Source organism: Mytilus edulis, chromosome 6 (genome assembly GCF_963676685.1).
Source record: "Mytilus edulis chromosome 6, xbMytEdul2.2, whole genome shotgun sequence".
Classification (NCBI taxonomy): Eukaryota; Metazoa; Mollusca; class Bivalvia; order Mytilida; family Mytilidae; genus Mytilus; species Mytilus edulis.
The window spans coordinates 35,435,125-35,450,856 of record NC_092349.1 but is presented as its reverse complement, the minus strand read 5'-3'; the positions used below and the strand labels follow the sequence as shown (position 1 = coordinate 35,450,856).

Sequence of the window (15,732 nt, the reverse complement as noted above, 5' to 3'; positions counted from 1 at the left end):
AATTGATAAATGATGGTGTTGGTGTGAAGCTTTATACTTTTGTGAAAAATATGTATATCACAGTCCGCACTGAAGATTGGAACTGTACACTCTTTTTTCCAATTATTAGAGGTGTAAGACAAGGGACAGTTTAAGTCCTACTTTTTTCATGTAAATTATTTGATACTCTTATAAGACCTATACCGACTTACAACTCTGAAATTTGGTTTATGGATAATTTTCAGTCAGCTTTTATGAAAATACTTTTTGCAATACTCTTACATTAGCAGAAAAGTATCACTTTAAGATGGTTCGTTCTAAATTTTGTAAAGTGGTATTAGGATTGAAAAAGACAGTCACTTTCATAGGTGCCAGATCAGAATTAGGTAGATTTACTTTGAACTCTTATATAAAAACTCAAACACTCATGAATTTTTATAAAGAATATCTACAAACAAACATAAATTTACATTCCACAGAAAATTATTTTTGGTACTCATTTGCAGATACAAATTTTAAAGATATGAAAATAAACCCAGGAAATTACTCTAATTTTAGTGTATCTTTTAAACAATTGAAAAGCGTGTTAAAATGTAATATTGAAAAGTGTGTTTCTGAGGAATATGAACTTTAAATAAACTTTCAAAATTGGATTCATAATCCAAACTTTTACATTCCCTTTTCCATTCTCAATTTTATTTGTCTTTATGGGAAATTAAAACCTAAATGTAATAAAATATACCTTCATGTGATTCTTTTTGAGTAAATTGAGGTCGAGATTTCAGATATTTGCTTAACTTTCGGATTTGTGGACGCATTTTGCTTACGACAGATGTATACATTTTTTGTTTTAAAACATAAACAAAAAAAGTTACGGTCATCTTTAAAAGTTACGCCCATCTTGTGTCGGTTACGACCATCATCCAAAATACTACAATGAAGTTTACGCAAATTGGAATGATTTTCTGTATCAAATTTGGTTTCAATATCAACGCACTCAGGATTAGTATGTGTGAGACAAGCGGTTTACCTCAAATGAAACTTTTAATGCTCGAAAATCGGAAAAGAAAAACTGTCCTCTAGAGTTGTCTCCCATTTTCGGATGGTCGTAACTTTAAGTTACGACCATCTGCTTACAACCAGTGAATTGGACATGTTTACACGTGTGATGAATTGATATATTACTATTGTAATAGGTAATGTTGGTTTCGTCCCAAAATTCTACAAAACAGGGACGAAAGATACCAGCGGGACATAAAACTCAAAGGTGAAAAAAATTGATAACACCATATATAAAAATGCAAAAGACAAACAGACAAACAATAGTTCACAATATACAACATCGAAAACTGAAGAGTAAGCAACACGAACCCCACAAAAGACTGTGGGTGAACGCAAATGCTCCAGGAGGATACGCAGATCCTGCTCAACACGGTGCATCCGTCGTGTCGCTCATGTTATGATAAACCCGGTAAAGAGTATAAATCAGTAGGTCTCATTCGTGAAAAAGACATATAATTTGTAGTCTCGATATTTGGAACGTATCCAATATTATCTGTGCAACGAATATTCAAACATGGTTAACAAACTCATGATGGCGTCCGTAAACTGTACTCAGAAATGACATCTACCTACTTCACCGTTTGAAACTCTTAGTGTAACAGATTCCTTGTGAGTAGCATGCCTCTTTCAAGATAATCATGATAGGAAATACAAGCCCGGGATTATCGTATCAATTGAAAGCTATATATTTCGTTTTCAGGCGCTGCAAGATTGTTGCTTCGTAGAAATGGAGACAATTGGGAAGCTGAAATCATCTATTTTGTCGTTATATTTTGTTTTCAACCGACCCTCATTACCAATTTAAAATGTAAGTCATGATATAAGACAGGCTTAACTGTATCTATTGTATCAGTTATCTCTAGTTCGATGGTATAAATACGTTAAATATAGTCACCAAATTTCTGATTATTTAGTAAGCGAACATAATCTACAAAATCCCCCTCTCATCGAGTCTACAGACGTATTATTCATTGTACATCATTTATGATGACAGTCATGTCACTGTCTACATTGTAAGTACTATATACATGATATATGTGTTCTTATATGTCTATTGTTAGCATGAATTTGTACTAGGATTATTGTTCAGATTATTTCTGCTTGAATGTTGTCTTTTGTATTCGAGAACTAATTACAATACAGTTATGTACATGTTGTACACTAGCCATGAGACGTTATAACTGCATAATTTAATCTCTTTTTGTAAGGTTTAATTTTTCTTAACCTTATTAATTTAATTGAAATATGGATGATAAGGCGAAGAGTCATTCCAAAACTTTCATAGAAACAAAGGTTCTATTAATCCCTATAGCTCATGTTTAGCTTATTGTTGCCAAAAATAGCAAATACGCCTCAGTGATTGCATCGAAAACATATGTATGTTAATGAACACAATTATACTGTATTTATGTTATGATTTTAAAATTTGTAGAACATATTGTTTAATGTTGTTTTAAATCTGTTATTAAACTTTTCAGGTAATTCCATATGCTTTTAGGCACATTATAATGTTTACATTTAGACAGTATTGAATGTTGCATAACCCTGGTTTACCTCTTTAACAGCGGATATTTCAACATTTACATTTAAAATTCAATATAGAAACAAGTGTTACACAAATCCATATTTCTCATGCTGTGATTGTTGACAGAAATCGAAAATACACCTCAATGACTTTATCGAAAACATGTATATGTTAAAAAAAACAACGCTACATAATTAATCAGATTGTGGAAAAGTTAGAAGTAATGTTAATTTAAAATTCCCATATAATTGTTATTTTAGATCAACGCAAAAGTACTGGCTACTATGCTTAGGATAGCCTTGCCCTGAATGCTCTGTAACTTAATTTTTCATTTGGCCTTTTTAAAAATGCTTTTGATTCTAGCTTAACTGGTGAGTATTTTTTATATAAAAGAGGGACGAAAGATACCAGAGGGACAGTCAAACTCATATATTGAAAATAAACTGACAACGCCATGGCTAAAAATAAAAAGACAACCATACAAATAATAGTACAGAAGACACAACATAAAAAACCAAAGACTTAGCAACACAAACCCCACCAAAAACTGTTATATTACATTTTAAGCCTTGTATCATCAAATGGTCGCATATGTTTATTGTACGCGATATGTTGTTTTGTTTGACAATTAGCATGTTCAGGTTCCTTTTATAATTTAATTTACAATTCACTCAAACATGTTATATAGGGAGTAATTTTGAAAAATTTCCAGTGTAAAATTGGAAAGGCTATTGATAGATGATGTGGTTTGACATATATAACTCTTTAAAGACTTTTGCATTTGCTATGAAACTGCTTGAAACAATGAGGGAATAAACAATCTGAAATGTTCCTGAAAAAAAAGTTCATCAAATTCTGAACAGAAAAACTCAAATTGTACAGAAGATCAACGAGCTATATCGATGAGTTTTACATCATTTATGTAATTCATTTTTTATTGTTGAGTTTAGAAAAAAATGTCTTGCACTTTTGATGCATATATCAAAAATTAAAAAGAAATGGTTCATACATCATTTTATCGCCATAAGATGTATGTAGATGTCCAAATTTGATAGGGGCAGAATTACTCTAGTATTCAAAAGATATTGTACTTAGTATATACCAGTGCATATATTATTAACTTCATATGAAACACAAAACAAAACGTTGCGATTTTTATGTTTTATTTCAGTGAATTTTCTTATCAGCTTTGGTCCGTCTGTAAACGTCACGGGAATCCTTCTATTCCAGTTTCCCGCTTAATCCAGGAAGCGTAATGAGTAACATTTGTATAAGCGAACGGATTGTCTCCATCGCAAAATGTATATAACCACGAGAAAAGACCACATAGAACACGAGTTTTCCCTGCAAGACAGGTCAAAGGTCCACCACCGTCACCCTGAAAAATAGTGTATAATGTATCAAAATACAATTTGAATACAAATAAAGAATACTTTATCTAATTATTCGAAGAGTGTCTGAATAAATTATAAGAGTAATCCATATCAATTGCAGTCGTTCTAAAATGTTTTTCTTGCTCACTTTGGACCGTATTGGTCACTCTTCAAATCTTCAAATATCAATTTAACAGATACGTAATTCTTCCAATGAACAAAACATAATAAACTGAACCATTAGACTTGCAAACTAATCGTACTTTTTATCATGGATTCCCATTAACAACTTATCCTTTTAAGTAGTTTTAAACATTAACATTACCATCAAAAACCTAATAAAAAGCACATGTACAGTTTATTTCATAAAAACTTTTTATAAGTCTTGAGTTATATGTATGCATGCAATAGAAGTCATTTCGCTGTCGCATAATTATGCTTAATACTTTACATGGTATAGATTAAAATAATATCTCTGTATGTCTATTTACTCACATAACAAGCTTGTTTTTCCAGATTTTTGTCAATAGCGCATATTTGAGAATTGACCAAAGGGGCCTCTGTTAGTTGATCACATTCATCAAGCGTTAAAACGGATATGTCTGTATACTGCAGAATCTCTGCGTCCGTTTCTGTGGAATACATTTTATCGTATAATCAAGTGTTATTACCATGATTACCGTGGCAAGAAAAAACGAAAATACAAATAACAGTTCACAACACATAACACACAACATAGATCACTTTAAAACAGCATTTAAACGAACGTTACAAAATATTATCAACCCATCATTGTAATCCTAATATTTGTACATGACAGCGAGGTGGCATTATGTGTCCATCCATCCATACATGTCAGATTAAATTTTTAGTTTTGGTCAGCTATAGTTTTGTTTTATGTTTGTTTTTTTTTTTTTTTTTTGTTTTTGTTTTTTTTATCAAATATGCATACCTTGGAGTGAACTGTTATATACATGAATATAAGAGTTATAAACCGGGTTCATTGGTAAACAGAACATGAATATGATAATTGAAAGTTAAAATAGTTTAAGAAAAAAGTAAAATCACAAAAATACTGAACTTAGAGGAAAATCTATTCCGAAAGTCCATAATCAACTGGCAAAATCAAATAACAAAACGCATCAAAAACGAATAGACAAGAATCAAATTTATATATATATCAACACAGGGTTTAGGTAATAGTTCACGTATTTGTTAAAAATGAAAGTTTGATAGTGCAAGCGAATAATGGTGACTTGTTGACCATATTCTTGTTTTAACACAGGATTTCGAGTTAACTCTACCTTATAGTATAATCAATGTTCTGTGAATACACACACTTTTAGATTTATCTGTTTATGATGGAGGTGTGTATACTAAAATTGTGTAAGTTGTTATATACATTTAAACTATGGTGAAAATATCAGAAACTGGACGACATTGTAATGTAGTGTTTCCTATATATAAGTATATAATAATATTTTATCGAACGATTCAAAGTAACTCACGATTAATGTCAATCCCGCCCCATCCGGATATTCTACATCTGTTTTTATCAACAACATCTTTACTTGTTGAGTAAGGTAGTTTATTACAAGTGGGTCCAAACGTGAATGGAGTATCTAGTTCAAGAACAGCAATATCATTCTCAAATACGGCATCATCTTTGTCGATCTTGAATTTTCTATCAAAATGTGGATGCTAGAAGGATAAAAATGTGTATATGACGTATATTTTTCTATTCGAAAGAGCCAACGTTTGCATAAAAGAGAGACGAAAGAGGCCAAAAGAAACTTTTAAACTTATAAGTCGGAAACAAATTGACAACGCAATAGCAAAAACAAAAGAAACAGATTAAGAGACAAACAACAATACACAACATACAACATAAAAAACTAAAGAATGAGCAACACGAACACCACCAAAAACTTGAGGTTTTATCTTGTGCTCCGGAAGGGAAGGCGTATCCTGCATATATGTTCGGAGTTAAATTTTAAATTCTTACCCTCTTCACGTGTTTGATTGTTCTTATTTGTTTGTTTGGGTCTGATATATCCACAAAACCAGCCAGAACCCGCCTGTTAATCATTCTGAAAACACAATAACATTGATTTATTTATAAAATTGAAATAGACATGTCAAATGCAATATTACTCAATTGGGCTTTATATCAGAAGATTAACTAGTTCACGTTTATTGGCAGATTTGATGAACACATGTTTCATTTGATAAATTGTATAAATTACAACATTTTTAATCTATATCTTGCTTAATATCTATGCACTCCTGCTTACTGTGAGTTGCAAATGTATACCTTTTGTAATGCTTATTTACTTTCTGTTACATATTCTCAATTATATCTTAATGCCTTTTTTCTCCCAAGGCATTGCTCATCGAAGTCTTTTATGAGAAAAAAAAACTGATGTAGATTTGACAGTTTTTGCACATGAAACAATTGGAGTTGATGCAAATTATTTTGCCTTTTTACAATGTATGTGATCAGGCTGATATAAGTTAACAAAGTACATGTTATTTCTGAACGTATTATTTTACTTAAAATAAGGTATCAATATGGCATTACATACGGTGCTTGTAGACAAAGTGCAGAAGTTATTATCCAATCTTCAGACAGTATTACTGCTGTACAAAAATTTGTCCATGGATCCTTTTGTTTCTCGCGTTGTTGAATTTGTGCAACGTAGGGAAAATCTTCTATCTTTGCATCTTTTCCACCAACTATACCGACGACTATCTTTTAAAATAAGGAAAAATGCTGTATTGTTAAAAATAGTATTCAAAATAAATTACCTTCATTTTTTGAATGACACCTAGAACTTAATTATTTTATAGTTGATGGTAGAAAAATATTAACATCATCGATAAAATGTAACAAAGTATGTCACTGTTTTTCTTTTTCACTTATCATAACAAACACGATGGGCGCACTCCTGTCACTGTCAATTAAAAGTTATGTTCATGTTGCTAATAAACTCATCATAGATACCAGGATTGAAATTTTATATTTGCGTCAAACACGCATTTCGTCTATAAAAGACTCATCGGTGCGCTCGAATAAAACAAATTATTAGTTGTCCGAACTTTGTTTTGTTTTCGTTCGGGTTTTGTTTTTTCTAGTGTTCCGTTCTGTTGTATTCCGTCCTTGTTTTGCTCTTCAAATGAAACAATACGCCTGCGTGCTAAAAATTCGGTTGCCTATTAATTATACTCCCGAAGTTATTTCAGCCCGTACATTCACCGTAAAAACAACTTATTGTGGGATACTTTATTTATAACATTGTCATTTAAACACGACTCATGACACTGTGTGACTGAGTCGATGTAGGTAAGAATTTAGGATTGTTTGGCCAAAATAGGCAAATATTCAGAAGCAAAGCCTATGACTGTAAACTCCCCTTTTTTACGAATGTATGTTATCTTTAAACATGCTCAAGTAACTATATCATAGAAAGACAACACTATATTTACCATGTCGGGCAATATAACTGAAAAGAAAAACGTTTTATTATAAAAAAAAAAAAAAAATTATAAACGGTCAGGGTTTATAGCTTCTTATTTACAATATGGTTATTTTTAAAAGGAAAGCGAGCAGTTAAATTCGCATTTTATAGTGGGGGCTGCACAATGAAACATACTGACAGCATTTATTTTCTGAATTATTCTCACAAGGTTGTGATACAATAAAATAACGCTAGCAGAGCATGAAATGAAGAACAAATAGCAAATTAATTTATTATTTTTTCAAAACTTCTTTCTAGAATTTACATACTTAAAATGAACAGGTTTTTTTCATTCAAAAACGACGAAAAAATATAAAGGATTTTATAAATATTTTAAAGATTACATTTCAAACTACTAGTACATGTTATCCAATTATGGGAAAAAGAAGTAGACGTTTTTAATGTAACTACATGGATAAAACCAAAGGATTCAGATATCTGGCAATAAAATCAAAAACAAGAAGAGCGAATATTCTTAACAAATCAAAATCATTACCTGTAAGGAAGATTGCTATCTGGAGACTTCTCATTTTGAAATCTATTTGGAATACCTAAAAAATTATCGATACATAATTAGTTTTCTTGTGTAATTCATATTTATCACTGAACAAATGCATATATATTATTTTAGGGGCTAGCCGAAGGACGCCTCTGGGTGCGGGAATTTCTCGCTGCATTGAAGACTTATAGGTGACCTTCTGCTGTTACCTGTTATATGGTCGGGTTGTTGTCTCTTTGACACATTTTCCATTTCCATTCTCAATTTTATTATACAGTGCATTTATTGTTAAAATTGAGAAAGGAAATGAGGAATGTGTCAAAGCGACAACAGCCCGACCATGCAAATTTTAACACTGAACGATTCCCAGGTATACATATATAGATGTTCAAGAGAAGCATATATTTACTACATAATAGAGCTTTCTTACAAATTGACGAAAGATACGAACGAACGGAAGGGGAGCACGTATAACATTTCCACAGTTACAATTTAAAGTCTTTGTTTTATCCGGTAAAACAGCGTTCTTTTCTAGATCAAATTTATCTTTCGTGAATAAGCATATCGCAAATAATACAAGCCTTTAATATAAGAAAACAAAGAATGCTAGTGTCAAATACACTTACGTCCGATACGTTACTTACGTAAACCACGAGTACACTCATTTCCGCGGGAATAGTTTAAGCACGAGTTTCACGTTTAAAATTTTAAAATGCATTATTCATTGTTATTGACGTACGTACGTTAGTCTATATTTAAGACAATATTCACATTTTTTTTTATATTGCACTATCAGCAAATTGTCAACGTGGAATATCGAGATTTTCAAAACAATGATGCTACATTATTTTGAAAAAGTAATGTGAAGAGTAAAATCACAAAAATCTGAACTTAAAGGAAAATTAATTCGGAAAGTCCATAATCAAATAATCTAGAAAAAAAACAGATTTCGTGATCAACCTTTTTTCTATTAATTTTATGTTAATTGTTAGAAAAGGTAATGTAACAAATGTGAAACTATAACTTTAATTGCAAATTTAGTTTAATATGAACGTTACAAAGTTCACACTGTTAAACAAGTATAAAATGGGTGGGAAAAAAGAATAAAAACAAACAAGTTATTGGAGCAACCATTGAACTTCAAAGAGACGGGGTTATGTTTTTGATCTTTTCTTTGTTTTTTTGACGCTATTAATCAATTTTGTTTTCTTCAACATTTTAACACTTTAGGGTAAAGAGAAAATCTGGATTCAGAATTTTTGTTTGCAATCTGCATGACCACAATATTTTTTTTTGTCAAATAGGGAATCAGAATATTTTTAAAGGAAAAAAGTATAACACTCTCCGGAAGTGAATTGTTCACTTACACTCAAGGCAAAAACCGAAAAACTTTGGTGTTTGGAAAATTAAACCGGTTCTCTCTCTCTCTGACTTAATTGTATATAATAAATTTAGACAAAGATTTAGAATTGGAGGCTAGGAATGTGTCTGTTGAGTAGAGGTAATTTTGTGCGAATCCCTCCTACATCTGCACTTGAGCTTTATTTATAGGTCAGCTAATTATATACATGTAGATTGTTTGCTTCATTTACATACATTACACATTTAAACACCTAAATGTATATTAAGAAAATAAATCTACAAAATTTGCATCATATATATTGTGGATTTTTTTAAATGACGATTTAACAGTACACATGCTTGAAAGATAGACGCGAAGGTGTCACTCAACGTCCAGTGGCATATATTTCATGAATGTTCAGTACTGTAAGCAAAACGCAATTTTACGCTAAAAAACGGTTCCTTGGAGAACCTAACTCCGGTGTATCATATAGCAGCATATGGCATAAAATTAAGATCATCTTTTTTTCGTCATTCTATTATTTTGACATTTGCAAATATTGAATCAAGAAAGTATTTTTTATTTTTTTTTTTTTATTTTTATTTTTTTTCTGTTTAAAGGGAAGAAGACAATGAATTTGCTTTGATATTTTCTTAGGTTAAATGCAACATTAATTTTGAAGAGTGGGGAGGGGGGTTGGAGCACTTTTTTTTCAATTTTTAGGGACATTTTTTTTCTTCTGACTACCCTATATTTAAGATATCTTGTAGAGTTATCTATTTCCACCTGGTGGTATTATAATTTAATATATCGAACGTCCCGAAATCCTATACATCAAACAAAAAAAATAATTTAATAAGTGTCGTTGCATGTAGGTTAAAGGTTCGAGGTTCCATGACAATTATTTAAATATGTCAAAATAAAGGATCCCTAAAACGAGTCTTACGTATGATTCTTCAGGCGTACGTACCTTTCTTCAATTTGTAAGAAAGCTCTAATATATTACTAACTCAGTCATTTACAAACTCTTTAAAAATTAAATATTCATGTATTATAATAAAAAGTTAAACAAAATATATATTTAGCAGGTTCGTAAAATTGCAAATTGAATATTAAATTTCACATTTTATTTAAATAGAATAAAATACTTCTTACCAGATAAAGCAAAGACAATTTTCCTGTATGCGTATTTTGCCTGTATTTCAACTACACGTTCACTTTGATTTCTGTATTCCTGATATGTCTTATAAACTGTTTATACTACCCTTTTTTTAAACAAAAACACGTGTCAACACTGTGAAAGACAAGGAAGTTAATGTTGTAAAAAGATCGATGAAGGAAAGGTGCACAAGAACACAAATTCTGTTCTCAAATTTTAAGAACGATTTTAATGTTTAAAGAGTTCTTGCTTGAATTGTGTGCACCTATGCACCAGGATAAATCGCACCAATACTGCAGGTAAATTTGAAAAAAAAATGTAACCCTTAACTACCTCTTACATTAAGAAAATTGTTATCGTTAAACAAGAAATATAAGAACACATGTTACATGTCCTGAAGTAGAAATCACGTTTCAGTGACTTCATAAAACGACATGACATCGAAAAAATGTTATCAAAGTTTGGAAATCAATATAAAGAAACTTTTCAGAGAAGTACAAATGACTACAATAGAAATATTATTTATCATTCGAAACATTTTTAATTACTGTTGACCACCTATTGCATCTTTGTCGAATACACTCACGGCTCTCCGGTACAACTTGAAGAGAGAAACATTAAGATAATAGAGACTTACGGCTACGGGAGTATGTGATTTACTAATAATTACCATCACTCACACCCAGAAAAAAAATCAAAATGATACGTCTAGAGATCAAAATATCGTGCACAAAAAGTGTTCGAAAATCATAATACACACCTAAGTTTAGTGAGAAAAAGTACATGTCCTGTTAACAGGGTGACAGTTATAGGAGAAGAACTAAACATGAATAAGAATTGACTAGAATATTTCTGCGTACTATATATGTTTGAAATGGGGACGAAAGATACCAGAGGGACAGTCAAACTCATAAATCGAAAATAAACTGACAACGCCATGGCTAAAAATAAAAAAGACAAACAGACAAACAATAGTACACATAGAAAAACTAAAGAATGTGCAACACTAACCCCACCAAAAACTAGGGTGATCTCAGGTACTCCGGAAGGGTAAGCAGATCCTGCTTTACATGTGGCACCCGTCGTGTTGCTCATGTTATAACAAATCCGAAAAATATTCTTTAGTGCATATGTATCAACTGAACAATACTGCATTTTATTTCAGCTGAATCGAGCATATCTAAAAGAGGGACGAAAGATACCAGAGGGACTCATCAATCAAAAATAAACTGACAACGCCATAGCTAAAAATGAAAAGGACAAACAGACAAACAATAGTACACATGACACAACATAGAAAACTAAAGAATAAACAACACGAACCCCACCAAAAACTAGGGGTGATCTCAGGTGCTCCGGAAGGTTAAGCAGATCCTGCTCCACATGTGGCACCCTTCGTGTTGCTTATGTGATTACAAATCCGGTAAATAGTCTAATTCGGTAGGTCATATTCATTACAGGGAAAGGGATGGTAGTTACGACGTAAGGAACATATCCGAAACGGTTATTCCATAACGGTCAACCAACTCGTGATGGCGTCCGTAAAATTTACGAAGTGATGATGTCAACTTCACCGTTTGGAACTCTTGGTTTAATAGCTTCCTTGTGAGTAGCAGCCCTCTATCAAGAAAATCATGATAGGAAATGCAAGCACGGGAATATCATATCAATTGGTAGATACATACACCGTATGCAGGTGCTGCTGGCATGTTGCTACTTAGAAATGGAAAGTTCACAATTGGAAAGCTGACATCATCTCTTTTGTCGTAAAGTTTTGTTTTCAATCGACCCTCATTGCAAATATCACTTTCATTTAACGATACAAAATCCCCTGTTTCGACCAGATATATCATCCACTACACATGCTACAGTCATACTGAAGCGAGCAAAGTTTCAAAGTCATAAAAACAGGAATAAAGAATAAATGCAGTCTTTTTACAATATTTTCATATTTATTTGTTATTATTCTACTGTGTATTATACAATTGACTGTGCTTTATAATATTTACAATGTGGCTTGTATATATACTTGACCTATCAAAATGAATTTGGATAAATTATAGGCAAGTGTGGGCTTTTTTGTCATTTGACGTCCAAGTTTTTTTTGGTAAATCCTCTTCTCTTGGCAGAAAAAAAGCAATTATGTTTTGCAAAATTTAGAATTTTTGAAATACTAAGGCTTTTCTACCTCAGGCATAGATTACCTTAGCTGAATTTGGCAAAACTTTGAGGAAGTTTGTTCCTAAATGCTCTTCAACCTTTTAACTTTTTTGGATTCGAGCGTCACTAATGAGTCTTGTTTAAACGAAACGCGCGTCTGGCGTTTATATATAAAATGTAGTCCTGGTATCTATGATGGGTTTATTTACAACCACTGGGTCGATGCCACTGCTGGTGGAGATTTATTTCCCCGAGGGTATCAACAGCCCAGTAGTCAGCAAGTTGTATGCTGACTTGAATTATCATTGATATGGTTATATTTATAAATTAACTGTTTACAAAATTTTGAATTTTTGAAATACTAAGGCTTTTCTTCCTCAGGCATAGATTACCTTAGTTGGATTTGGCAGAACTTGTAGTTATAGAGCAAAAATGAGTATTTAGACAATATACAATTATATCAACAAAGTCGCATACTGGTCGAAATCTTGATATACCGTTGCTTCTATTTTCATTTTATCACCGCTAAAAATTAGTATAAGGTTTGAGACTTTGAGGCAAATTGGCTTTAATAGATATCAATAGATATCAATAGTCAAAATGCGTGTCTGGTGCAGTTGAATAAAAACTGTTTTTGATATTGACTCCGTCAATGAGTGTTTACACGTTAGCAGATATTTTACCTTTTTTGGAAGCTTTAAATTTAAAAGTTTTTTTTGTATCCCAGTCGTTCTCTTTGCTTATGTTAATTAACGTTCTTTGCCTAAAGGGTGTCTCTATTTCTAATTGTATTTCTTTGTTGAAATAGTTATTTGTTTTTAAAGATACATTGTATATTGTTCTGCTCACACATTGTTGTGAATATTTACTTATATGCGACTGTCATAAAAGTAAGAGGTTTAGTTAACTTTATAACTTGGGTTTAAAACATTTTCTACATAAAGAAATGCCTGTACCAAGTCAGGATTATAACAGTTGTTTTCCATTCGTTTGATGTCTTTGAGCTTCTGATTTTGACATTTGATGCAGGACTATCCATTTGGTATTTTTGTTATTTCACTTTGAATTAAGTCTACCAACAAGTAAAATGACCAAACTTGTCGTCCAAATCCTTATTCCGCTTGGAGTCATAGTAACTGACTTCCAATAACAATTTGTGTCTTTTAACATATGTTAACTACTGTCACCTAATTTTTACTTTTTATTTTGCGTTTTGGTAAAACTATATTAAAAAAAAAAAAAAAAAGTTTATTGTCCAAACACTTTAACCAAAAAAAAAACGGAAAACATGATTAGCACTGTAAGTTTACCATGGTAGCGATCTACTTACAGATAAAATTACCTAAAAGGACTATCGGCTCTCTGCATGAATAATCTACATTTTAGAATAAAGAGAAGTGTTCATTAATGACTTAAATTTAAATATAGTGATAGTGTTCACAGGTTTTATGTTTATACGGTAAAACGTGTTAATGGTTTTACTACAAAACTTGTGAAAATGTAAACATGTGATAGAGAACCATTACAAAACACCAGAAATAAGCAAAACACATGACAACAGATCTTCTTTTTATTGAATGTGACCCATTGAATTAGACCATCAACGACCTTGTACTTACATGAACAAAACTACCGTGCCACATATGAAACAGTATTTGCTTACCATTGCAGAGTAACTGAGATCATCCAAGGTGTTTTTTTTAATGTTGCTCAGTCTTTATTTGTCTATTTTGTGTTTTGTATTGTGGATAAAATTGTTTTACAATTTCTTGTTGGAGTTTTTTTAGAGTATTTTGTTAGCGTGTGTTCCCACTGAATTAGACAATCAACGACCTTCTACTTACATGAACAAAACGACGGGTGCCACATACGAAACAGTATTTGCTTACCATTGTGGAGTAACTGAGATCACCCAAGGTTTGTTTAAGGTGGTACCCAACACTTTCACTAAAATAAATTTGGCTCGTTTAATTTTCATAAAATTTTGACAAAGTATTTATTTTGACCCTTTAACAAGTATAGAAAAATTTTGAAAATTTTGAACCAACCGTTTTGTCAGAAAAATTACACTGATTATATAGCACTTTGACAAACAACAATTTTGATCATTGAGAAGCTTAATATTCCTTTTACAACACAACGTAATTAAAACGTTTAGCTGACTTTACAGAGTTATATCCCTGTAGTGTTAGGTACCACCTTAATATTGCTCAGTCTTTATTTGTCTATGTTGTGTTTTATATAGTAGATGAAATGGTTTTACAATTTCTTGTTGAAGTTATTAAGGTGTTTTGTTTAGCGTGTGTTTGTATTTTATTTAGTCTTTTTGTTTCTCTGTTAACTTTAATACAACTGATTGATTTTATTCTTACTAACGCGCCCACAAATTTTCAATCCACATAATATAAAATGAGTTATTTTTTGTGTCTAAATACTAAATAAGATAGTAACAGGCTGTGAACCTTAAAAATCATAACTATATTTAGATATCCGATTCTTTTTAACCTTTTGTAGGATATGGTCCGTTATTTCCGTAGTGCATTTCTTTAAGGCAATAAATGAAAATTAAAAAGAAATCCCACCTGCTCTTTCTCGATAATATTTTTAAAGTGTGTTGTACTATTTTTGGGACAAATTATATCAAATTTTAGAAAACTTCATCGGCTCTAACTCAAAATATGGACAAATTTGTGTTAAGGGGGTCTTGAAATCTTTTGGCAGCTTCAGAAATCCAAAATTTTCACTTTTTGAGCTGGACCAAATGACTTCTAGACTTTCAAATTCATGACCCAAATTTTGTTATAGTGTAATTGCATCCCCCTACTTACTATTTGAGGCATAACACATGAAAACATAAATATGGAAGGGATATAAAAAAAAATCGTCAAGTAACATACTGTCCACACTAGGCTATATTTGACGACGAAAATCAAAGGACGAAAACTGTCTGATCGAACCATATATTAACTGCATATTTAACGATTTCGCAAGCCTAACGGACAACACTTCAGCATGTATTTCAGGTGTGTTGGATAGTGGGTATTGTATCTTGCAACAGACAAACTACAAACTACTTGACACTCAATTGTATATATGGAACGCCGTACAAAAATAC

At 31.7% G+C, this 15,732-nt stretch overlaps 1 protein-coding gene across 1 annotated transcript; it reads right to left on the bottom strand.

Moving 5' to 3' along the window:
- Window positions 1-3,712: 3,712 nt before the first annotated feature.
- Window positions 3,713-10,540, bottom strand: LOC139527583 (fibrinolytic enzyme, isozyme C-like). The gene is made up of 8 exons (XM_071323097.1): window positions 10,454-10,540; window positions 7,954-8,008; window positions 7,426-7,442; window positions 6,525-6,691; window positions 5,945-6,029; window positions 5,448-5,640; window positions 4,435-4,571; window positions 3,713-3,944 (listed from the first exon to the last, which is right to left on the bottom strand). Exons 2-8 carry the CDS (start codon window positions 7,985-7,987, stop codon window positions 3,774-3,776), a joined length of 804 nt encoding a protein of 267 aa, XP_071179198.1. The 5' UTR covers window positions 7,988-8,008; window positions 10,454-10,540; the 3' UTR covers window positions 3,713-3,773.
- Window positions 10,541-15,732: the final 5,192 nt, after the last annotated feature.